We start from the raw sequence: 26,106 nt of genomic DNA on the forward strand, positions 1-26,106 counted from the left end.
ACTTCTTACAGCATTTGCAGTGTCTTACTATGTTTTCTTGCTGTGTGGACTTTCTTTTGTACGCTAATTCCACCTAATACGCGGCTTCTCAGCGCTTCTGTGGATCACTAGTGATATCTGCATTGCTTACTGTACTTATTTTCTTGTTTCACTTGAAAGAAAGTTACTGTTTGTCGTTTTTGCATTTATGTTACCTGTAACACATTGCACTTAAGTTACCTGGCACTTGCACGCTAAAGCAATTATATAAGTCAGCACTAAAAATTAAAAGCACTACACCCTCACTCCCCACTGGCCCTTGTTTTCAATTATTAAGGAATTCCCAATATTATTCTAGCATGTCCAAAGGTCAGTTGTCAATCTCCTCTCCGGTCCAGCTGGTGAATCTGGGAATCTTGAGGCAATGTTACAACTGCCTCATGTACACAGACAAGACTCTCCTCCTCCCAACAAATTACAACACATGTGAGAGCTGCAACCATATAGCCAAACTGGAGGCTAAGCTCTCTCAACTCAGTACTGTCATAACCAGTCAGGAGGAGAAGGAAACCACACTCACTACAATTCCAGTCTCACATAGACCTACCACGACAGCAAACCAAACACATAATCACACAAAAACATACTCAGAGGCTCTAAATAAAGATCTGCCTAAGCAGCAGAGACCTCCAAAGCAGACACCCAAGCAACCGCTACCCCAAAACAAAGCACGTGCAACACATATCTCACAAAGCCAGTGTGCCGAACAGTCACAGCCCTTAAGACTAAACAAAACACCTGATACACATGTAATAGGTGACTCTATCATCAGGCACACTGACGTCCCACTCACCAGGCTGAACAAGGAGAGGGTCATGGTGAGCAGTCTGTCGGGCGCTAGGATCCGCCACATAACACAAGCACTCAGGTCACTCCAAGGCAAGTACAAATATGACTCAGTCATTGTCCATGCTGGTGTGAATGACCTGAGACGTACCTCCCTGGACTACATGAAAAGAGACATAACGGAGTTCTCTGAGCATGTAGCCCAGGCCGGTATGACCCTGACCTTGAGTAGCATCTTACCCTCACCAAGAATGATGCCACAATATGAAGACAAGATGATCAATTTCAACAATTGGCTTAAGTACTGGTGTCATTCAAAGGGGATCCAATGCCTGTCAGCTTGGGATGATATGCTCAACAAGCCACGATGCTTCGCTAGGGATGGCTTGCACCTGTCACCCCTGGGCTTTCGGATATTGGCAAAGGCTCTTGCTACCCCCATAGTGCCTTTTTTAGGCAAGGCTCAAAAGACAAACCCACCTCCATAAGTATCACAAGGGATAAGAAACTAAGAGTAATGCTACTCAACGTCAGAAGTCTAAACCTCAAGATGCACACACTCGAAACTCTCCTTAGCATGGAGAACATCGATATCTGTGCAGTAACAGAAACCTGGTTCTGGGCTCCCGCGAGCACCCCAGCACTACCAGGTTATACCTCATACCATGCTTTTCGGCCCCAAAACTTGGACCGAACCACAAAAGGAGGGGGAGTATCGATATTCATCAAAGATACCCACACCTCCAGGTTGGTGGCAAAGCATGAAGCATCAGAGACTATCCATGTGCAACTAACAGTGGGTAAAACTGCCTTCCAGTTTATAGCCTGCTACAGACCACCCTCCCAAACCCAGGAACCCCACTCGGCCTTTCTGAGAACACTGGAAAATATGAAGGTCTCTCCAAACACCATTATATTGGGCGACTTCAACTACCCAAACATAGACTGGGAGCATTACTCTAGCTCCAACACCCTAGCCCAAAGGTTCCTAGAATTTATAAACTCAAATGCTATGGAACAACTTGTTACCACTCCCACAAGAGGGGAAAACATACTGGACCTGATCATCACCAACATGGGGACTCTATGCTCCAGACCAGAAGTGTATCCCTCACTGGTAAGATCAGACCATAAACTAATCTCACTGGATATGCACATCCCGACCCCACCCCCTGCCCAGAAAACCACAGTGAAAAACTTCTCTAAAGCAAATTTCACACTCCTCAAAACTGAGGTGGAATCCTTCAAAGCCCCCGGGCCTGTGGAAAATACGGCCCAGACCGCAGAATCCTTTATAAACGCATTCTATGAACACCTTCAGGAATGCATGGATCATGCGATCCTAGATAAAACCAAGACCCAATCCTCCAAAGGCAGACGTCCTGTCTGGTGGACCCCAGCCATAAACAAACTATACAATAGAAGGAGGAAGCTACTAAATGATAGAGCAAAATCCCAAAAAGGGAAGGCATCGCTGATCAGTATTAGCAAAAAACTACAGGCACTCATAAAATTGTCTAAGGCCAGCTTCAAGAGAAAAATTGCACAGGACACTAAGGATAATCACAAGGCTTTCTTTAGTTATGTTAGGAACCTGGGTGGTAATTCCCAGATATGCTCAGAATTAGTCCAAAATGACAAAAAATACACTGAACCCACAGACATTGTCAACATCCTAGCTGACAGGTTCAGCGCAAACTCCCCCCCCACCAAAAGGGTAAATATCTATCCCAGCAGAGTGCAGCCCCCCTGACATCTCAGATGCTCAGGTAAGAGCCGCCCTCTCCAAAGCAAAAAACACAGAATCAATGGGACCAGACGGTGTACTGGGCTGCGTCCTACATGAACTCCAAGAAGAGCTAAACCCAAACATAAAACTACTGTTCAATCTCAGCCTTGCTACAGGATATGTACCCAAAGAGTGGCGTACAGCAACAGTGGTCCCTCTCCACAAAGGTGGTGCCTCAATGGATCCTGGAAACTATCGCCCCATAAGCCTGACTAGCTTGGTCTGCAAAGCTATGGAAAGGATCATCAAGGACCTCATAAATAAAGATATTGGGGACCCACAGACACTGGATCCTACCCAGTTTGGCTTTGTTAAGGGCAGATCCTGCCTCTTAAACCTGGTTGATTTCTTTGAAACAGTCACCAAGGCCATTGACGAGGGGAAGGTGGTCTACACAGCCTACCTGGACCTCGCAAAAGCCTTCGATACAATACCTCACTCGGGCATTATAGATAAGCTCACCAGCTTAAATATAAACCCCTATGTCACTAGATGGATTGCAAACTGGCTCAAGGACAGAACCCACATGGTTAGAATTGCTGGAGCCATGTCAGACTCCAAACCAGTTACAAGTGGTGTCCCACAAGGCTCAGTCCTGGGACCTCTCTTGTTCGGTATATATTTCTCGGAGGTACAGGCCAACACGGAAGGAATGTGGCTGACCAAGTTCGCAGATGACTGCAAACTGGGCACCATAATCAACTCTCCAGCTGACACAAGCATCCTCCAAAAGGGCCTCATAGAAACAGACAACTGGTGCCAGAGCCATGGCCTCAAGCTAAATGCCACAAAGTGTATAGTCATCCCCTTTGGCAAAAACAAAGTGCCCACAAATTACCACATAGGTGGTAATCCATTAAGTACAGAAGAAGTAATTAGGGACCTGGGGACCCAAGTTGATAGCAATCTCTCATTTGACAACCACGTGGCCAAAGTGGTTAGAAAAACATTTTATATAGCCCACCTAATCATGAAGGGATTCACATCTAGATCAGGGGAGGTCATCGTGCCTCTTTACTCATCCCTCATCAGGCCCATAATTGAGTACAATGCCCCTTTTGGGATGTACCTTACCAGACACCTGCAGCAACTGGAAAGACCCCAAAAGTACCTCACCAAGAGGATCAAAGGGCTCAAACACATGCCATATGCTGCCCGGTTAAAGAAACTCTAGCTCTACTCAGTGGCATACCACCTGTTTAGAGGCGATCTGTGCCTGACGTATAAAGCTATGTCCAACCCAGAATTAATGGACATGCTGCACCTCAGAAAATCCAAATCCCATCCAGCTACGCGCTCGAGAGACTTGAACCTCAGCACTGAAATAAATAGGACATGCTGGAGGGACAGATTCATAACCCAGAGGCTCCCTTCACTCTGGAATAAAATCCCAGTCCAGGTTAGGCAGAGTCCCTCATTGACTCTCTTCAAGAGGAATCTTGATGAGTGGATGGGAGATCGTAGGTTTACCCCGGGTATCACTTCTGTGTCACTGTTAGACAGAGGCACAGTATACTAACCTCGAAAAAGGGCATAGGAAAATAAATTTAAAATGGGTGGCGAAAGCCAAACACATTCTGGCTAGGCTTATAAATGCCCTAGGGCAGATAGCCTAGTATGAACCTATGAACCTATGAACCTATGAACCTATTCTTCTCATACATTGTATTGGTTGTACTGCCTTTGGAGTTTTTCTCCCCTGGCCTCCACTGAAAATGGGTTCTTCTTGGCCCAGTGGACTTCCCCAGTAATCAACCTGAAATAAATAAATAAATCTATCAATTTCCGTCCCCTGGCTTTCTCTCTAAATATACCATAAGTTTGCTTTTCTCTTACTTTGGATTGCAATTCCTGTTTGCATTATACTAACTTACCTTTAATTTCTCTATAAACTGGCTAAAATTATTCATTGCCATATTACATGCATCTATTATTAACAAACGTTTTCATATAATGTCTAATTTGATACAATTATTTAAACAATTGTTTTTTATATTATTTTTAAAGACTGTAAAACTATTGCTTTTAAAGTGTTTTGTAATACTTTGGATTTTTTCTTCCTGGGCTTGTGCTTAAAATGGGCTCCTACCCAGTCGAACTTTCCTGGTAATCAAATGTTAATAAATAAAGTACATTTCTGATAAGGATACCAATGTTTCTAAAATGAGTTTGTGAATGATCAGTGTCACTAAATATGGGCTGCTATATTTATTTTTATTTATGTATTTATTCATTTGTTGTATTTGTCTTTTAGTAACTGAGAAAGCCCAACTGACCCAATGCCCCATTCTCATTGAAGACCGACTAGAAAAACTCCACAATAGATTCAAAAACATTTAAGCAATAGTTGATGAGTAATTATATACAAGGGGAGAAAAGCCCAGCAAAAGATAAAATATTTTAATATGAGCTGGGGAGAAAGGCTGCACAAAACACACATAAAAAAACATTTACAGTAGCAGATCAGTAGGTTATGTAGAAGGAGAGAAAACCCCCACATCAAATGAAACACAAACAGATTGAGATACACTTATAGAATATCACTAGGATAAACTATAATCAAGAAAATAATATGTTACTGCAAATAGTAAGATATACAGCAGACATGGACAGCCTATGCCAAGTAAATGAATACGTACACAGTTATTCAAAATATTGACTATATTTCTAATAATGTATGGCGGTAATAAATAGTTTTCTGCTGCCAAAACAGACAGAGGACTAGAATAAAATGAGTTAGAGTAACATGCAGAAGAGAAAATTAAGGTCATGGAGACAGAGTTGATTATTAGAGATATGAGAATAATATGGAAGGACACAAAAGAGGAAATTAAATAGTATTAAGTGTTGGCTGAAGAGTTACAAGAGCATACACTAGTGGTTTGGTATCATTAAAGTGAGAGCTTCTTTTGATGTTAGGCTATTACTGCCTGCTAAGATATGGAGATATTAGTGAATTTAGAGAGAGAAAGACATAGTTATTGTGAGTCAGTGATCATCCATCTGTTTTGAGGGTTGTACAGGTACAGGTGCCGGATATTTTTTTTTTAGATTGGTCTTGAAACTGGAAAGGTTGCTGGTATGTTTAAGGGATAAGGGAACAGAGTTCAATTCCAGGAATGGGCTATATAACTGGAATACAGAGAGTTACCTGCTGGCCAATGTGGTTTGTAGGTAGTGAGGAGCATTTTGTCTTCAGGATGAAGTGGCCTAGAAGGGTGTATGCATGTAATAGGTCAAGTAGGGCTTTGCTTTATTCTGCTATGTATATTAATTTGCAGACTAGGACTAGTTGGGTGAAAGTGAGTTATTTGAGTAAATAATATGGCACTGCTCTGTGACAGGCTGTGGAGCAGTGAAACATAATTCATATCCTCTATTCACACACACAGCAGCATGTACAGAATCATTGTATCAATGAAAGAAGCAGTCATCTGTGTGTAAACAAACACTGAACAGATGCTTCAATCTGTGCATGTATTAATGTTTTATCATGAATGCACACTTATGGGAAATGCATCAGTTCCATCCCAACTTATTTATTATATATTTGTGTGAATTAACTCATTTTGGAAAGGAAAGAAAGCAGGGATATTCGTTTTCAAACTCTGTATCACTGTATCTTGGTTACTAGGTTGGTAAATTATCTGCATTTGCTTTGCATTTTAATAATTTTAATTTTCAGTAGACAATGATATTCACAGTATTAGCATTTTGGTAAGCCTGTTTCAGGTTTTCCCTGTTATTCAAATGTATTTTGCATTTAGCAATCTGAAATTATGCAGTACTGCTTAACAGAGTCCAATCAACTTGTGGTTCCAAATACCTCGCTTTCTCCTCTCTGTACTTTTTTTTTTTTTTTTTTTTTGCGGTTTAGACAGTGAAAACAAGGTACATGAAACTTCAGGCTGTTTTATCAGATATCGCTTTGCACCTTCTTTCCTAAAGCTCAAAGAAGTTGGAGCCACGTAAGTAGCTGAGTGCATCTGCTACTGCATTTTGTTACATCTGAAATGCCATTGGATTAAATTTAAAACTTCCACACACTGATGATGTGGTGTTAAATGAGTACATGCAGAGTGTGCATTTAAATCTGAGAAACATTTATGGAACTGTGCATTTTAAAAGGAGCATATTTTAAAATGGAAAGCACTGTTTATGTAAAGTGTTGTTCTTGACATTAGTCAATTAAGAAAATCAGAGTAGTAGAATTTTCTGACATTTCATGTGAAGATGCATTAGTGCTAACTGAATACTGTATGTCTATCATTTATGTCTAACGTTTGCATTTAACCTACATCAGCTGCTGCTCCAACATTCACCTACCCATGTTGCCTTGATCTCTTCCATTTCCTATGGTCCACTCTTATAGTTTCATAGATTAGTACTAGGCTAGCTGCCCTTGAGGGCCATTGTAAGCCTAGCCAGTTACCCCATGTGAGAATCAAACCCTGCACGTTGTGACTGTAAGGTAAACACCTTAACCATTATGCCATCCTCCCACCCAAAACCTCTTTCTGGTATCTACTCCTAGAGGATCATCATCCTCACCAAATTGTAGATCTCAGTTATGTCTGTCTTGAATTTTATTTATGTATGTATGTATGTATTTATTTATTTATTTACTTATTTATAATTAACTGGGTAGGTGGACTGGTGTACTGACCCTTTTCAGCCACCACCAGGTACAACTGTATAATATAATCAGCTTATAGTAAATGTTAAGACATAGTTTAACAATATTATAATTCAGTATCCACAATTAATGGCATACATAATAAAATACAATTATAATGTCTGACAAACAAAAATGATATTTACGGTAGCATAACTTAATATACAATTAAAAGAAGGTTATTCCAGGCATAATAATAATAATGATCTACTGATCAGTCATTTCACTAAGATGGCACAAGCTATTTCATGCTAGTTTATTTGTTAGCTTTCTTTTTCTTTCTACTTTTTATTACTCTCTCGATTTTTATTGTTTACATATAAACTATTTACTACCTATATTTACCAAAGTTATGTATTCTTGATTGTTATAAATTTCTTGTATTGTTTGTAATGTGTTTTTGTAATGGAGCTTTTCTCCCTGGGCTTCCTTTGAAAAAGGCCACTGGCCCAGTCAGACATTCCTGGTAAACAAATGTTAAATATATGAATATATATATATATATATATATATATATATATATATATATATCTATATATATATATATATATATATATATATATATATGGGTCTACTATACATGATTGAAATTTCAGAAAGCTGAAACTGACATGGCTGAGACCATATGTTTAACTTTTGAAATTTCAAACATGTAAAAAAAAAAACAAAAACAAAATGAAAACTTACCTACACATTGCTAGCAGGAGGGCAAGCCCCCCTGCAACCCCCACACCCCTTGCAATTTAAATATACTAACTATGAGATTGCACTATAGTACGGAAGATGGGAATATTACCATTCTGTACTATATGGAGATGCCCATTCTGCATGATCGAAATTTCAAAAGTCGATCATATGGTCTCAGCCATATGAGTTTCGGCTTTCTGAAATTTCGATTATGTGTAGGGGACCCACATACACACGCACACACATATATATATATATATATATATATATATATATATATATATATATAATACCAGAATGTAAATTCATTGCACCTACAAGCTGCCATAATTAGCCATTGTCATGAAAGCAATTGTAGTGGGACACATTTTGTAAATGCTGTTTATGTTTTTTTTGAATGTTTGAATGGTTTTGATGTTTATATATAAAGTGTGTATCTGTATATATATATATATATATATATATATATATATGTCTGTTGCTAGCCAATTCAATATAGGCAGTCCTATTCCCCATCAAGCTTTTTCTTCCTATGCCTATGTTTAATTTAGGTATCACCAAAGTGATTGCATTTTCTTGGCTGCTCCTAAGAGAGTAATTTTGATCTCTAATCTCGAGTAATCTTTTCAAAGATGGGTAGTAATATTATGGTAGAATTTTAAACATAAGTCTATTCAATGGGTATGCGGTTGTTTATGTAACTGGCAGCTAATAAGCTTTTTTTGATATATGATACAGACAGAGTGTGGGCATAATCCTATTTAGGAATTAGGGATTTTTCACTAGGGACATATGTGATTCTGGAGAGAGAAGGTGTAGATTTTATTATATGTGTTTTAAAGTTTAATAAAACTTTGAGTGCTTCTCCAAGGTATTTTTGTTCTTTAACATTTGACATAATATTTCCTTTTAAGTCTGTTATGATTAAGGGGGGAGTTGGGGTCAGTTTAATTGAAGTGGGCTAAGACCATGGTATTAGTTCTGAAACTCTTTATTTGGCATTTGGTATTGTGTAGCCAATTGCAGAGGTCTGTAAATTGAGTCTGGGTGTCTTTATTCAGTGATTTGTGGGTCTTGTGAGCTTTGATTAGCTGCATATTGTCATCATGCATGACTATTTTATGATTGGGCAGGTCATGTGTGATGTCATTTAAAAAAGGAAGAATTAACAGAGGCCTAAGAACTGAGTCTTGTGGTACCTGTGTTACTTGGGCCTAGTTTAGAGAGTGAGTTGTTAGCATAAACTTGGAAAGGTCTGGACTGTAAGTAGTTTTCAATCCTGCAAATAGTGTTTTCTCCAAAGTTTACTTTGTATAGTTTTTGGAGTAAGAGGGTGTGGTTAACAGTCTCAAAGGCAGAGCTGCATCATGGCCAAATGGGGCCTTAGACAAGATAGAGGACCAGCCCTTCCGCAAGCATTCCAGTCTCCAATTATTTGGCTGCATCTCCGCGATTACCATAAAAATATTGAAACCTGTCAGTGTGCGTATAATACTTTCTTCTTTACTTTTACAATGATTGCAGAGATTTGGATTTAGTTTAAAACTTTTAATTCAGATTTCACACTAACCCGATTGCCATTTACTAACAAAACAAAACAGTCTAACTTTGAAAACAGATAAGTATGAGTAACAGTAAACTTCTCTTCTCTTGAAACTCACATTCATTGAAACGGCATCAGGCCAGTGGTGGATGAAATATACCTCGGGCTCTAGGCTGTTTTCAAACCATCGATTCCCCATGCACATTTTTGGGACAATGCATAAATACATGTGTTCTTTGCTTCACCTTCCTTATCATTTTAAATGATATTTCATGCTTAATACAGCAACATCTGTTAGTGTGTTTTCTATTTGCAGTTTTCAACATGTTTTTCAGTAAGCAGTGAAACAAAATGTATGAACCTATAATGACAAAAGTACCCATTTCAGAATATTTCAGCCATAAAAGCCATTCAGACAGCTGTCATTATAACCCACCAATATCTGTACTAAACAATTAGGGCCACTTTATTGACTGGGTACACATCATGTCTGATTGTGATAAAAATGGTCTCAGTACAAAATTCCAGTTTTCTTTACACAAATGCACACTAGTACTGTAAAGACAGACCAATGACTTTTTAACTTTAACCACTCGGCAGGGTCAGTCATTTTTATCTACAAACATCCCTTAAACACAACAATTATAGTTTCATTGTTGACTGCAACCTTCACAGATGTCTGTGTAAAAAAAAAATAATAATAATGACAACTAAAGTCAATCATTTCAGTTTTGTTTCAGCACACAGTAATAAAAGTATTCCAACTTAATTCAGACACACACAAACACACACACACACACACACACACACACACACACACACACACACACACACACACACACACACACACACACACTAATCCTGAAAAGCCAGATTAAAGACTTTTAAAATGATCAGATGAAAAGAGCATATGGTAATATTATCCATAGACAGCCCCACCATCACCCCCAGCAGCAGTTATAGCTACTTTGCTGACTGTGTACACCTCTTATTGTTATGAAGTAATAAATTACATGCTCTTTGTTGGTAGCTTTGGATGAACTACATGAAATTGTATAAAGGTCTCTATCATCAGACCATAAGATCCAGTCATGTGTAACACAATTTAAATAGCAGATCATTATGAGAGCATAAAAAAATATTAACCATCTGATATCAAATGCTAAGTCAATATACATAATCTCTGCAGAAGTAAAAGTTATCTGAATAATTCCACATTAAAGAGAACTATTACTAATGCAGATATTGCTGCTTGTAGACAATTTTGCATTTCAGTGCTTTATCTACAAATCCATTGCCTGCTGCCCTTGAAGAATAAATCACATAGGTTGCATTAAAAATGGTGAGCTAGTGATATTGCCATAATATTTTCTGAACTAGATCAGCTAAACAATGGGGAATGGCTGGCAAACAATGTCAGCAGATTCATAGAAACTAGGCATGCAATGGTTATCCCACTCCACAAAGGGGGAACCACCACGGACCCCGAGAACTACCACCCCATTAGCCTGACGAGCCTGGTCTGCAAGGCTATGGAGCGTATCATCATGGAACTTATAAACAATGACATTGGTAATCTCCAAACTCTGGACCCTACCCAGTTCGGGTTTGTAAAAGGCAGATCATGTCTCCTAAACCTGATAGACTTCTTTGAAGCGGTCACCAAAGCTGTAGATGAGGGTAAGGTGGAACACACAGCCTATCTAGATCTCGCCAAGGCTTTCGACACCATCCTCCACTCTGGAATTATAGACAAACTCACTAAACTAGGTATAAATCCCTATGTCACAAGATGGGTTGCCAACTGGCTCACTGACAGAACCCACACTGTGAAAGCAGCAGACTCTAAATCCAACTTCAGACCAGTGACAAGTGGAGTATCACAGGGTTCAGTCCTAGGTCCTCTCCTGTTTGGTATCTACTTCTCTGAAGTATAGGCTACCACAGAAGGTCTTTGGTTAACAAAGTTCGCAGATGACTGCAAACTAGGAACCATAATCAAATCTCCTAACGATGTGGACATCCTACCAAAGGGCCTCACTGAGACAGATGCCTGGTGTCAAAGCCATGGCCTCAAGCTCAATGCCAAAAAGTGCATTGTCATGCCTTTTGGTAAAAACTCTGTACTCATAAACTACCACTTAGGTGGTAGTCTACTTAACACCAAAAGTGTGATAAGAGACCTTGGGACACAGGTGGACAGTAGTCTCTCCTTTGATAATCACATCGCCACAGTAGTCAGGAAATCCTTCTACATGGCACACCTCATCACAAAAGGTTTCTCATCCAGGAAAAAAGATGTCATTGTTTCCCTCTACTCATCACTCATTAGACCCATTATAGAGTACAACACCCCTTTTGGTATGTACCTCACAAGACATCTACAACAACTGGAAAGGCCACAGAAATACCTCACACTGAGGATTACCAGCCTCAAACAGATGCCCTACGTAGACCGTCTCAAAAAACTCCAGCTTTACTCTGTCACATATCGCCTACTCAGAGGCAATCTCTGCCTCACATACAAAGTTATGTCAAGCCCAGAGCTGTTGGACATGCTCCACGTAAAGAAATCCCAATCCCTCCGAGCTACACGCTCTAGAGACCTAAACCCTGTCACCACAATAAACAGAATATGCTGGAGGGATAGATTCCTATCTCAGAGACTTCCCATACTCTGGAATAAACTATCTATCTATATCAAACAGAGCTCCTCATTAGCACTCTTCAAGAAAAATCTTGATGATTGGATGGGAGATAGGAAATTCACCCCGGGGATCACATCTGTGGCTCTGCTTGACAGGGGCACAGGAAAATAATTTTCTTTGGTGGCAAAAGCCAGGGTACCATTTGGCTAGGCTTATATTGGCCCTAGGACCAATAGCCTAGTGCCTACCTATGAACCTATGAACCTTTGTAGTAATGGAGACCAGGAGGGAGCCTAGCCCAAATTCCCAAAGCACTGTCTGGTTAAGTAGCTTGCTCAATGTTATACAGTAGGTAAATTAAGGTGGAAAGATTCAAAACTGCATCCTTACCACAGTAAACAGCTCATTAACAAGTTAGAGATTTGTTCCTCTGTGCTAACTACGAGAACAGCAGTTTTTTTAACTAAATGCTGAAATCCTGTACAATCTGATTTTGTAGAGAAGACTGTATCACAGTAATATGCAACAATGCCCACGTAATGGATGCTGATGATCAGACTGTTCTAATAAACCCTCCAAATAATGCAGACTATGTGATTTAATAAATGTCAACATCTTTGCAGTTGCAGATGCTGTCAAGAAGATATAACATAATATAGCACTAAAATGCAACATGTTAAAACGACTTAAATGTACTGTGTTCAGACTACTAAATTGCAGCATCTCTAGACTACTAAAATGCAGCACATTTAGACTATATCATATAACGCAGGCCTGTTAAAAAATTAATTAATTCATGAATGCAGTCAATAAAGCAAAACAATTAAAGACAATCCTCAAGATTTAGGAAGCTGTTTTTTTCGTGCAGGAACAGTGTAGGAGCACTTGCATGGAAAATGCCCGCCGGGCGATTCAGGATAGTGCCGTTTTCATGTGCACGAGCAGCCCTACACTGTTCCAGCACGGAAACTGGCAAATATGCAAATCACCTCATTTGCTGGTGAAAAACATGCAAATGAGGTGATTTGGTGATTCAACAAGCTGCCAGGTCTCTGTGCTAGAACAGTGTCAGTGCAGAAATGTATTCAGAAAATAAGTTAGTACATTTCTGCAACTGACAAAATGGAGGTATGACATCCCATGAAAAAGCATGTATTATGTATATTAGACATGCCAATAGCCAAATATAAGGACATTGGCATTAAAAAGTGATTAATAATTATGAAAATTAAACTTTTTTTTGGCCGATCTCTGTTTAAGCATAGGGCAGCGGCGTGCAAACGGGGTTGTGCTGAAAATAAAAAAAGTGGGAAAACTCAATTTTAAGTTAAATCTGCATTTTGCCATTATAGTCTATGGAATGCAGAATGTAAACAGTACCAGGGAGCACTTGTTGTCAATGGGAAAAGGTCTGTTTTAGTGTAGTAACTAATGACCTACACACTGGGGTATGCAAATGAGGGGAGTTATACTGAATTACATATTTCTTCAGTGTCAGCTTGTACCTAACTGTGTAGGTACAGCAATACAACAGTACAAGTCTAAGAGCTGGATGACTTCATAAGGGAATGTGTCATGCTTGCTGTAAGCTCATTGGAGCCCTGTGGCCTGTGTTTGCCCTTAGCTAAGCACAGGTAGGAAAAGGGGTGTGTCAGATGTGCCTGAGCACTGCACTGTGTACATAGCTTACTCGGGTGTGCACACCACTCACCAGATTTTAAACATTAAAAAAAAAAAAAAAAAAAAAAAAAGAGTAAATGGCAGCACTGTTTCATTTCAGCACTGGGTATGTGTGGTGCACCTCAGGGATTAAATAAGGAGGAAGTGGGAAGGGGAAATAGCAGTAAGAAGACAATCAAGGAAAACTAGCATAGCTGCCAGGTGGAGTGTATCAGAATCAGGCAATTACACATGCAGCAGCCCAGCACACTACTATTTAATTTATTTAACATTTGTTAACCAGGAAAGTCTGACTTGGAACGAGCCAATTTTCAGTGGAGGCCTGGGGAGAAATGCTCCAGAAGCATGTCTTTGTAATGTGGGAGGAAACTGGAGCACCCAGAGGAAACCCACATGAACGCAGGGAGGACATGCGACATGCAGAGTCTGCACAGAAGGCACCCAGCTGTGAATTGAACCAGAGAACCTCTTGCTGTGAGGTGACAATGCTGCCACTGCACCACTGTGCCATCCTGTATATATACTATAAACTGTGTAAACACCCTACAGACTGTTTTTTTTTTCCCACAAACTCTACAACACTGGTGTACACAGACAGGGGATCTTTAACTGGCAAAACTAATTAAAAATGTTACAGACTGCTGCTACTTTACTCCAACAATATGTGCTAGAGACTGAGGGTGGTGAGGGCGAGAATGCTGACAACTGACCCACAGTGAGGAGGAGGAGATGAGTGTACAGACCCAGGGTAACCTACCAGGGCCTACATGAGCTGGAGATAGTGGAGCACTATAGGGTGGACAGGGACATTCTACAGCAAATCATTGAGCTGTGCTGGCCATGTCTCACACACAGACCTAACAGAGGGGAACCCATCCCAGTGGATAACAAGGTATGTGTAGGCTTAAGAATACTAGCCACAGGCACCTTTCAAAGACCAACTGGGGATATCATGGGGGGTCTCACAGGCATCAGCATCCAGGGTACTCTACAATTTCCTGGATGCCATGACACCACATGCCAATGAGCACATATATTTCTTCACCACCCGTGAGGCATTGACCAGAAGTATGCAGCTCTTCCACCATATAGTAGAATACCCTGAGGTAGTTGGTGCTATAGACTGCACACACATCCACATCAAAGCACCACTGGGAGAGTGGGGTAGGGTCTACATAAACCTCAAGGGCTTCCCCTCCATCAACTGCCAGGTTGTGTGCGACGCCCAGGGCATTATCATGAACATGTCTGGTGGTAGCCCCGAAAGCTATCACGACTCCCACATCTGGCATTGCTCACAGCTGTATCAGGGGTTTGCCAGTGGGGCATCCCATATGGACATCTAGTGGGGGATGCTGGCTATGCACTGGAGCTGTGGCTGATGACTCTCATCAGAAATGCACACACACCCTAACAAGAATGCCATAATGATGCACATGCATAAACCAGAATCATTGTAGAGTATGTGTTTGGGATGTCTAAGTCACAGTTCCGCTGCCTTGACTTATCCGGTGGAGCCTTGCTGTACTCTTCAGCATAGTATGTGCCATGCTACACAATATGATCCTTTGGAAACAGCTACAGCAAGAACAGCACAGGGCAGGGCCAGACAGCCTCCCACTATTGCCAAGGCCAGCATAGGCATAGAGGAACTCGGTGGAGGAATATCCTGAGCCTGCCCCTGTAGGCAGAAGGAGGCATTCCCAGTATGCTCATGCCTTGGCAAAGAGGCAACGCATAGCACACACACTGACATTGTAGGAACCCAGGAACTGATACCTCTCTCTGACTCGCACATACAGTAAAAGGGATGCCAAACATGACACTACCTGTGCTTTAGTATGTATACGGAGTGTACTAAGTGCATCCAACATAGTCCGCCCTCCAGCACTATCCTCAATACTGGCCCAGCAATAAGGTAAGTCACCCTTCCTATCAATTACTGAATGGAGTAATATGTTCTGATAGTTGTATGTATGGTATGGATGCAAGCATGCAGTGGAATTGGGTGATTGAATGGGATAGCAGCAGACAGCTGACAGCTATATGGGACAGCAGGAAATCCATAACAAATACTGGTCTCAACATACTAGGCAGCATTACACAAGGTGACAACTCCAACCGCAGTACATGTGATGGCCCAAATAACTGTGGATGTCAATAGGTCACACACATGGATGTCAGTGAGGGTCACATACCCACCACCAGCCTCACCCAGCAGGACAGGTGTAGATGACCTTAAAGAAAAACCGGGCTATGGCCCCCAAATGATGGCAATGGTGAACAGCCCCCACCAGACCTACACAGACATACTACAACAGGTCTGGCACTTGCATTTTACTTTTGAAGGGTAAGAAGTCTGTAACTGAAATTTATGCCATTAAGATCTAACATGTGTACTCTACTAATATGCCTCCTGTCTGCATTATAGGTCACAATACAATATGACATGGAAGCCAGCAGAGTAACCTAAATACCAGTACAGTCATTGCAAATGTTTAAAGTCTGCAGGTGTGCACCCCCCCCATAATCCCATGTTGAAATGCAGTAACATGTACGTTTGAGGAGTAATATCACTGGAGCACAGATTGCCAGAACTGTCCCAATCTATATTGTTGCATGTGTACAATATGCAGGGGTCAGTGTGGTAAGTTTGTTGTGTGTTTAATATTGCCTGGAAGTGGTCAGCATGTGGGCCTGTATGGTTGTGCCTCAGTGGCCTAGGTACAGGGCCATGTTCCAAAAACTGCAGTGTCAACCACAGTGCTTTTCAGCTACACCCATGTCAGCAGTTGTACATACTCACTGCCCAGATGTCAATATCTGTCATCATTGGAAAGTTGGACAAGCCATGAACAGGGACCCATACATAGAAACAGTACACAGGTGGAAGTAACCTACATAGAGTGCATATAACATAACTGTCAACTGCACACAAGTTTGGAATTATACATAGAGGTTAGCAACACATTAGTTGTCCCTCTAGTATGAAATACTGGTAGTCTGGCCAATCACTGGCAGGTCACAAAAGTCACAGTTATAAAGTAATTACAGGCTGCGCATGTCCACACACAAGCCAACATAAGGGGAATGTCCCAGGTATATTTGTAAGTCAGGAGTCAGTAGCTTCCATATCACACATGCAAACAGTTCACCCCACCATCAGCCACAGGTTTATCACAGGTTATATCCTTGCTGTAGGGAATGAGTACAGAATGAACCCATCATTGTACAGGAATACATACATGATGCTGCATGCTGAATAGGTGTCCCATGCAGGTGTGTCCCTAGCTGTAAGCAGCAACCTGCCCACATCCAGACTCATGGATCAGTATGAAAAGGAAGGATTGACAGGAACACCTCAACCACTTACCACTGTCACCCCAGGGTAATCCACTGGCTTGCAGCCTGGGAATGTATGACTGACAGAATGCACTGGCCTGCTATAGATGGCCTGCAGCACTTTCAAATGGCCTGCAGTCCTCTGGCAAAGGCCCATGCCTCACCCATAGTGCCAATGTATGGAATGTCAGGTGGTCCTAGCTAACAACCTAACACAGTAAACAGAAAACAAATGCAAGGCCATGTTGACAAATGCCAGTAGCATGCCTCCCCATGTCCTACTCCAAAAACTGTAGACCAGGCCATAAATACTACTGGGATAAAGGCCCAGCTATAGGGATACCTCTGAGATATTGTTTTCATAATGTTAGCAAGAGGAGAGAATAACAGAGGGGGGTGTAGAAGCATGGATATCATGAAGTGTGTGAAGTCTGAAACTGTAATGTCCGCCCATACTACCCCCTGATTGCAAATCCATGAATGAATAGCCAAAAAACTGCTTGTAAACCACAATGTGAAGGTAAACTGACCAGATATATGGGTCCTGGCTCTTGATAACCTGGGTGTATCTGTACAGCTGAGAGGTATGGCCCCAGCAGAATATGGCCATACTGTTATGTATAGAAAAGCACAGGAAGGGGATCCCTAGCCAGCATACTAACAAGGTGCTGCTCCATTTACACAGAACCAGCAGTCTATTGTCTGTAGCTACCCCTCCACAATGGCAGGAGTGTGCCAGAATGGGTTGTCTCTATGCCTCAGAATATTGGTCTCAGCTTCATTCATCTTGTATTTCCCTGGTAAATAACTGTGAGCAGAGAATGATAACTGTCAGTAGTTGATGACATGATACATCACAATGTAAAACAGTACATATGTCAGAAAATCGATGCTACAGCCAACCATGTTACAAAAGCAGCACAGACAGCAATAGTTACAGTATCCCCCGTATGTTACACCCATTGTGTCTCCATATTGGCAACCTATCTACAGATATCCTGCAGAAACAAGTTGCTAAGTGTAGCTGTAGCACACAAAACCCTGAACTGGTGTCCAATTGTCCCTGGAATGGATGTGCACACTCAATATAGAAGATCATACTGAGCATGCTCCTATACTTAGATAAATGAGAAATGAAGCCCATGTCTGACAACACAGTGGACTACAGATATCCATTATTCACAGATGTCTGTGCACACACCAAATTGTACGCCATTGATACTTCATACACACACACACACACACACACACACACACACACACACACACACACACACACACACTGGATAGGAATACTCACACATATCTAAGGCCAACATAATATATGTCAAACATACACACAAACAGATGTGGGGAACAGAAAGACAGACAGTGGCAAAGAGAATCCCATTATGAGGCCTTTCCCACCCAGTACACATCCCATTGGCCTATATCACATGATGTGCTGATGTCATTCACTGTAGAAATTCCTTTGGTTAGCCCTCAGTCCTATAGTCTCAGTGGTGCTTGTGATAACTGTGTAACACTAAAGTACAAATAAGTATCCATGTAGCAGTTGTAATCTCAGTCCTGTCAAATGTAAAGTTGTGTGTGAGTGTGTGTGTGTGTGTGTGTGTGTGTGTGTGTGTGTGTGTGTGTGTGTGTGTGTGTGTGTGTGTGTGTGGGTGTGTGTTTCTAGATGAATGTGTTTGATGCCATTCACACTCATTACACTTCCCATTGTCCTACTTTAGCACTCCTGCTGTCAGTCACACTGAAATAACCCTTTGGGTAACTTGCAGCCCTGTAAGCTCTGTGGTGCTTGCAATAACTGTGTAATACTATAGTGTAGCAAGCTAGTTAGGTAGGAGTTCTAATCCTGGTTCTGGGAACTGTGAAAATGTGTGTGTTTGTGTAAGAGAGTGTGTGTCTTTGTAGAGACCTGGTTTTGAGGCCATTCACACTCACTACACTTCCCCTACCCCTCGTTTAGCACTGCTGCTGATGTCACTCACCTTCAAAGATACCTTTGGGCAGCTCTCCAACATATAAGCGCTGTGGCACTTGTAGCAATTGTAGAATACCATAGTGTAGCAAACTAGTTAATTAAGAGGTCTAATCCCAGTCCGTGGTGTTTGCGGTAATTGCATAATACTATAGTGTAGCAAGGTAGTTAAGTAAGAGTTCTAATCCCCGTCCTGGCAATTGTGAAAATGTGTGTGTTTGTGTGAGAAAGTGTGTGTGTCTTTGGAGAAATCTGATTTTGAGGCCATTCACACTCACTACATTTCCCTTACCCCTCCTTTAGCACTGCTGCTGATGTCACTCACCTTAGAAGTATGTTTGGACACTGCTCTACCTATAAGCTCTGAGCCGCATGTGGTAAATGCGTAACAATGTAGTAGCAATGACTATGTATGTAGGGGTTTGAATCTCATTCCTGGCAAGTGTTTGTGTGTGTACATATACCTGTATGTATGTGTCTGTACCTTAAAGATCTTGGCCCATTTACACCCAGTACACTTCTCAGTGGCTGACTTTAGCAATCCAGCAGATATCATTCACCTTAGAAGTACCTGTTGGCAACCCTAAACCATGGAAGGTCAGTGGTGGGTATGGTAAATGCATAACATAAAGGTCTGAAAATATAGTTAGATAGAGGATTGAACCTCACTCCTGGCAAATGTAAATCTGTGTGTAGGGTAAATATTTTATGAAATCTCTCGCCCACTTCATCACCCAATGCCAGTATTTACAAGGGCTGGTGATGTTCCTCACGTTAGAAGTACCTTGGGAGAACATCCATCCTACAAGCTCTGTGGCATATGTGATAAATGTATAACACTGTAGTAACAATGCATAGATAGGTAGGGGTTCGAAACTCAGTACTGGCAAGTGTGTGTGTGTGTGTGTGTGTGTGTGTGTGTGTGTGTGTGTGTGTGTGTGTGGTGTGTGTGTGTGTGTGTGTGTGTGTGTGTATGTGTGTGTGTGTGTGTGTGTGTGTGTGTGTGTGTGTGTGAGTAGTAATCTCCATGTCTTTGGTTGATGAATATCACCTGTGGCTATGGTTATTACCAATCACAGGTGTGTCCAACCACAACATGTACCATTCTCTACTCTACAACAGATGTTGTAAATCAACATATACCTATGTACATCCCTCAGCCCTATAATCTGTGAAGCATATGCAATCACTGCGTTACAGAATGGGGATTTCCATGCACATGCAGCTGTAACCTGCCTATGACATGGTGGATATGTTACCACACTGCCATACTCCGTGGTCTTTCTGCAGGGCCACATCCTGGTGACACACAAATACCTAGAACAGAAACAGGATACAGCATGTGAGAACACATTCACTCAGCACTTCACTTTTGGGGGGGGGGGGTAAAGCTAGCACTGAATGTGTTGGCAAGATCGTGGACAATACCTGTTGTCTCAGGATAGGTATTAGCATTGTGCAGTAACTCACAGCACTTGTGTTTAATGTTGTGGAGGATGTTGATGTAACTATCAAATGCTGTTGTGATTGTCATCAGTGTCTGCTGCATGTCTGCCATCATAGATGCCTGTAGGGGATTCCATGAGGGATCCAAAGTTGTGTTTGAGGCTAATAAAGGAATTCAACAGTCATGGGACACCATCCTTCTCTGCAACAGTGTTCTCCTTCTGATGTACAGTTATGTAATGGCAGGGGGACCATCACATTGTCTCCCATTGCTTGGATAACAACAGGAGTGAGTTCTGTTGGCTCTGGCTAGTACCAAGCATTCATGTACCTGTTTGTACAGTGCATATGTGTATGATTCCACAGTCATGCAGCTATTTCCCATTGCCATGGGTACAGTGAAGTCATCCACCCCTGTTTTTATGGTTAAAAAGTCAGCTTTGGAGAGGTTTTGCAAGGTGGTTACCTTTGTGGGGGGGGGGGGGGGTGGCTGACATGTTGAGTACCATGTTGGGAAATACTTGCATCGCACCACCAGTCTCATATAGACCCATTAAACCAGCACTGGCAAAAAACACACATAAAAACATGAAAACATACTCGGAGGCTCTAAATAAAAATCTGCAAAAGCAACAGAGACCTCCAAAGCAGACATCCAAGCAACCTCCACCCCCAGACACAAACCGAGAAATGCATACTTCACAAAACCAATGTGCCACGCAATCACATTCCTTAAGGCAAAATAGCATACCCAACATACTAGTAATAGGTGACTCTATAGTCAGGCACACTTACATCCCACTCACTAGGCTGAATAAGGAGAAGGTTACTGTTAGCTGTGTGTTGGGTGCCAGGATCCGCCACATAACACAAGCACTCAGGTCACTCCAGAACAAGTACAAATATGACTCTGTCACTGTCCATGTTGGTGTGAATGACCTGAGCTGTACCTCCCTGGACTACATGAAAAGAGACATGAAAGAGATCTCTGATCACGTACCCCAGGCTGGTATGACCCTGACCCTGAGTAGCATCCTGCATTCACCAAGAATGATACCATGGTATAAAGAAAAAATGATCAATTTCAACAATTGGCTAAGTTTCTGGTGTCATTCAAAGGGGATCTAGTGTCTGTCCACATGGGATTATGTGCTCGACAAGCCACGCTGCTTCGCTAGAGAATGCTTGCACCTGTCACCCTTAGGCTTTCGAATACTGGCCAAGGCTCTTGCCACCCCCATGGTGCCTTTTTTAGGCAAGGCTTAAAAGACAAACCCACTGCAGTAAATAGCACAAATAACAAAAAACTGAGGGGAATGCTACTCAATGCCTGAAGTCTAAACCTCAGAATGCATGCACTCGAGGCACTCCTCAGTATGGAGAAAATCGATATATGTGCAGTAACAGAAACCTGGTTTAAGGCTCCAGAGAGAACCCCAGCACTACCAGGCTACAACTCATACCATACACAGAACCCGGACTGAAATACAAAAGGCAGGGGCTTATCCATATTCATCAAGGATACCCACACATCCAGGTTAGTGGCACAGCATGATGTTTCAGAGATCATCCATGTGCAACTAAAAACTGGCAAAACTGCAATTCAAATTGTAGCTTGCTACAGATCACCCACCATGTCCCAGGACCCCATTCCACATTTCTGGAAACACTGGGAAACATAAAGGTCCTACCAAACACCATAATATTGGGTGATTTCAATTACCCAAACATTAACTGGGAGAACTATTCATGTACTAACTCCCTTGCCCATCATTTCCTAGAATTTATAAATTCAAATGCTCTAGATCAACTGGTCAACACTCCCACCAGAGGTGACAACATATTGTACCTGGTCATCACCAACATGGGCAACCGGTGTTCCACACCGGAGGTCAACCCCTCACTGGTTAGATCTGACCATAAACAAATCACTTTGGATATCCACATTCTGTCCCCACCCCCGGAAAAGGAAACAACTGTGAAAAACATTTCAAAAGCAAACTTCACGTTACTTAAGACTGAGGTGGAAAGTTTCAAAGCCCCCATGCTAAAGGATAATGCTGTCCAAGCTGCGAAATCTTTACTAATCCATTCTACGGGTGCCTACAAAAATGCATGGATCGTGCTATCCAAGCAAAACCAAGACTCACTCCTCCAAGAAAGGGAAACCAGTCTAGTGGACCCCTGCCATAAACAAACTATTAAATAGAAGGAGGAAACTAGTACAGAAAAGAGTAAAATCCCAAGAAAGGAAGACATCCCTGATCAGTATCAGCAAGAAACTACGATCCCTCATAAAATCATCCAAGGTGAGCTTCAAAAGAAAAATTGCCAAGGACTCCAAAGATAACCACAAGGTATTCTTTAGCTATGTCAAGAATGTAAGTGGGAATGCTTAGATCTGGTCAGAGTTAATGTAGCATGGCACAAAATACACTGAACCGACCAATATCGCCAACATCCTGGCAGACAGGTTCAGTACAAACTTCACCCCCTCTCACCCCCAAAAGGGGCCATAACCATACTAGAAGAATGTAGAGCCCCTGAAATCACAGACACTCAGGTTAAAACAGCCCTCTCCAAAGCCAAACATACAGCATCAATGGGACTGGACGGTGTCCCAAGCTGCATCCTACACGAGCTCAAAGATGAACTAACTCCTCACCTAAACACACTGTTCAAAGTCAGCCTCTCCACAGGTTACGTACCTATAGAGTGGCACACAGCAATGGTTATTCTGCTCCACAAAGGTAGAGCCACAACCGACCTCGGGAACTATCTCCCTATAAGCCTGACTAGCTTAGTCTGCAAGACTATGGAGCACATCATCATGGAACTCATTAACAGAGACACTGAGAACCTCCAAACACTGGACTCTACCCAGTTTGGCTTTGTTAAGAGCAGATCATGCCTCCTAAACCTGGTGGACTTCTTTGAGACAGTTACCAAGGCTATATATGAGGGAAAGGGGGTACACACAGCCAACCTAGACCTCACAAAGGCCTTCAACACCATTCCCCATTCTGGTATTATAGACAAGCTCACCAGCCTGAACATAAACCCCTACATCACAAGATGGGTTGCCAACTGGATCATGGACAGAACCCACATGGTGAGAGTTGCAGGAGCTAGGTCTGACTCTAAACTGGTTACAAGTGGCGTTGCCCAGGGCTCAGTCCTCGGACCCCTCCTGTTCGGTATATACTTCTCAGAGGTACAGACAAGCAAAGGAGGGCTATGGCTGACCAAGTTCGCAAACGACTGCAAACTAGGGGCTATAATTGACTCTCTGGCTGACACAGACATCCTCCTAAAGGGTCTCACTGAGACGGATACCTGGTGTCAAAATCATGGCCTCAAGCTAAATGCCAAAAAGTGCATAGTCATCCCCTTTGGAAAAAACAAAGTACCCACAAACTACCACATAGGTGGTAGCCCCTAAATATGTAAGATGTAATAAAGGATCTGGTGAACCAAGTAGATAGTAGTCTCTTTTTTGATAATCACATTGCCAAAGTGGTTAGAAAATCCTTCTATGTTGCCCACCTAATCACAAAAGGGTTCGCATCCATATCAAAAGAGGTCATGGTGTCCCTCTACTCATTACTCATCAGACCCATCATAGAGTACAACGCCCCATTTGGGATGTACCTTACAAGGCACCTGCAACAGCTGGAAAGACCACAGAAGTACCTCAACAAGAGGATCACTGGATTCAAACAGATGACCTATACAGCTTGACTGAAAAAAATTCCAGCTTTTCTCGGTTGCATACCACCTACTCAGAGGTGATCTCTGCCTGACATACAAGCCCATGTCCAACCCAGAATTGATGCTCCACCTAAAGAAAACCATATCCCCTTGAGCCACACACTCTAGGGATCTAAACCTCACCACAACAATAAATAGGACATGCTGGAGGGATAGATTCCTGTCCCAGAGACATCCCATGCTTTGGAACAAGATTCCAATCTATATTAGGCAGAGCTCCTCGCCAACACTCTTCAAGAGAAACCTTGACAAGTGAATGGGAAACAGAAAGTTTACCCCGGGGATCACTTCAGTGGGTCTGCTGGACAGAGCCACAGGGAACTAATCTAACGGGGTGACGAAAGCCAACACATTCTGGCTAGGCTTATAAATGCCTTCTGGCAGATAGCCTAGTACCTACCTATGAACCTATGTTGATTACAGCCTGTGTGGATCTCACCATGGAGGGATTGACAACTGTGGATGATCAACAGTCACATATTTAAGTAGTCAACACAGGTCAAGGTTGTTACATCCTCTATCAGGGGTCAGTATGAGCTGGTCCAGGGTATTGGAAATGATTAATCACAGAAGTGTTGTGCCACTGTACTGGCACTTGGCTACATTCCCCAGGTGATGGAGGGGTAATTGAGGTCTCATACTATGTCAGTGTTGCGTTGGACTATCAGAGATGGCAGAGTATTGAGGAATGTGCATTGACAGTCTAGGGACATAGATGTAGACCCATAGCAGGCTATGGTCTGGATTGCACTATTACCCCAAAGCAGTTGTACCGGACGTATCTCCAAAGCATAATGCTGGGATACTAGTCTGGAGGTGTTCCAAGCCATAATGAATATGGAGACAACACCACTTGTGGAAGTGTGGTGTGGTCCATGTTTGGGGGCTGACAGTTGTGAAATGCATCATAGCCTGATACTGCAGGGCTGCTCTCTGCTGCTGTGGACCACCTCTCCATTACAGCAGACATGTCATCCAGTCTGAGTGCTTCGAGTGATTGCACCCTGACAGTTAGATGTCTACTGTTGGGCAGCATGACCCTCAGATTGCATACATGTCTAGCTGTTATGGTGGTAATTACTTTAAGAACACTGCCTAATAAGGCATCATAGGGTTGGCAAGACACTTAGCCAGTACCTGGAAACCCAGCACTGACAGATGTAGCACATCTGTGGCAAGTCATTGGGTTCTGTCAATCATGTCATTCTAAGCAGAGAGGTACTGGATCCCCTGAGAATGACACAAAACATGTAAGCCAATGTTGCAGTCAATCTGTTGATAGTACCACAGCATCATTCTGGGTGATGATGGTATACTGCTCAGGGCTATATTTACACCTGTCTGGACAACATAATCAGAGAGTTCAACAATGTCTCTTGTCATGTAGTGCAGGGAGGTGTGTCCCAAGTCATTCGCACCCACATGGATACAGAGTGATACTCATAGTTGTTGTGGAGTGCCATGACTGGCTGTGTTATGTTTTGGATGCTGGCATTTGATAGATATTTGGCTGGTTCCTGCTCTATATTCAACTTAGTGAGTGGGATATGTGTGTGCCTCAGTACTGAGTTACCCATGATAACTGTATTGTGCAAGGTGGTTAGCCTTAGGAGCTTAGGTTGAGGGGCACATTGTGTAGGTTAAATATGTGTCCCCTGGCATGTGCCATGTTGCGGTGTCTGAGTGGGTATCTGTCTTGCTGGTCTGTGCTGTTTG

General features: G+C 42.2%; 1 protein-coding gene across 1 annotated transcript in view; it reads left to right on the plus strand.

Annotated features, from left to right (window-relative positions):
- Positions 1–26,106, plus strand: part of LOC122815436 (protein unc-119 homolog B-like) — a 99,101-nt gene that overhangs the window by 20,479 nt on the left and 52,516 nt on the right. Inside the window, exon 3 of the mRNA XM_044087924.1 lies at positions 6,492–6,582. Coding sequence (XP_043943859.1) covers positions 6,492–6,582 — 91 coding nt within the window. The remainder of the gene's footprint in view (positions 1–6,491; positions 6,583–26,106) is intronic.

This window comes from Protopterus annectens, chromosome 11.part0 (genome assembly GCF_019279795.1).
Source record: "Protopterus annectens isolate FY-2018-M chromosome 11.part0, PAN1.0, whole genome shotgun sequence".
NCBI lineage: Eukaryota > Metazoa > Chordata > Ceratodontiformes > Protopteridae > Protopterus > Protopterus annectens.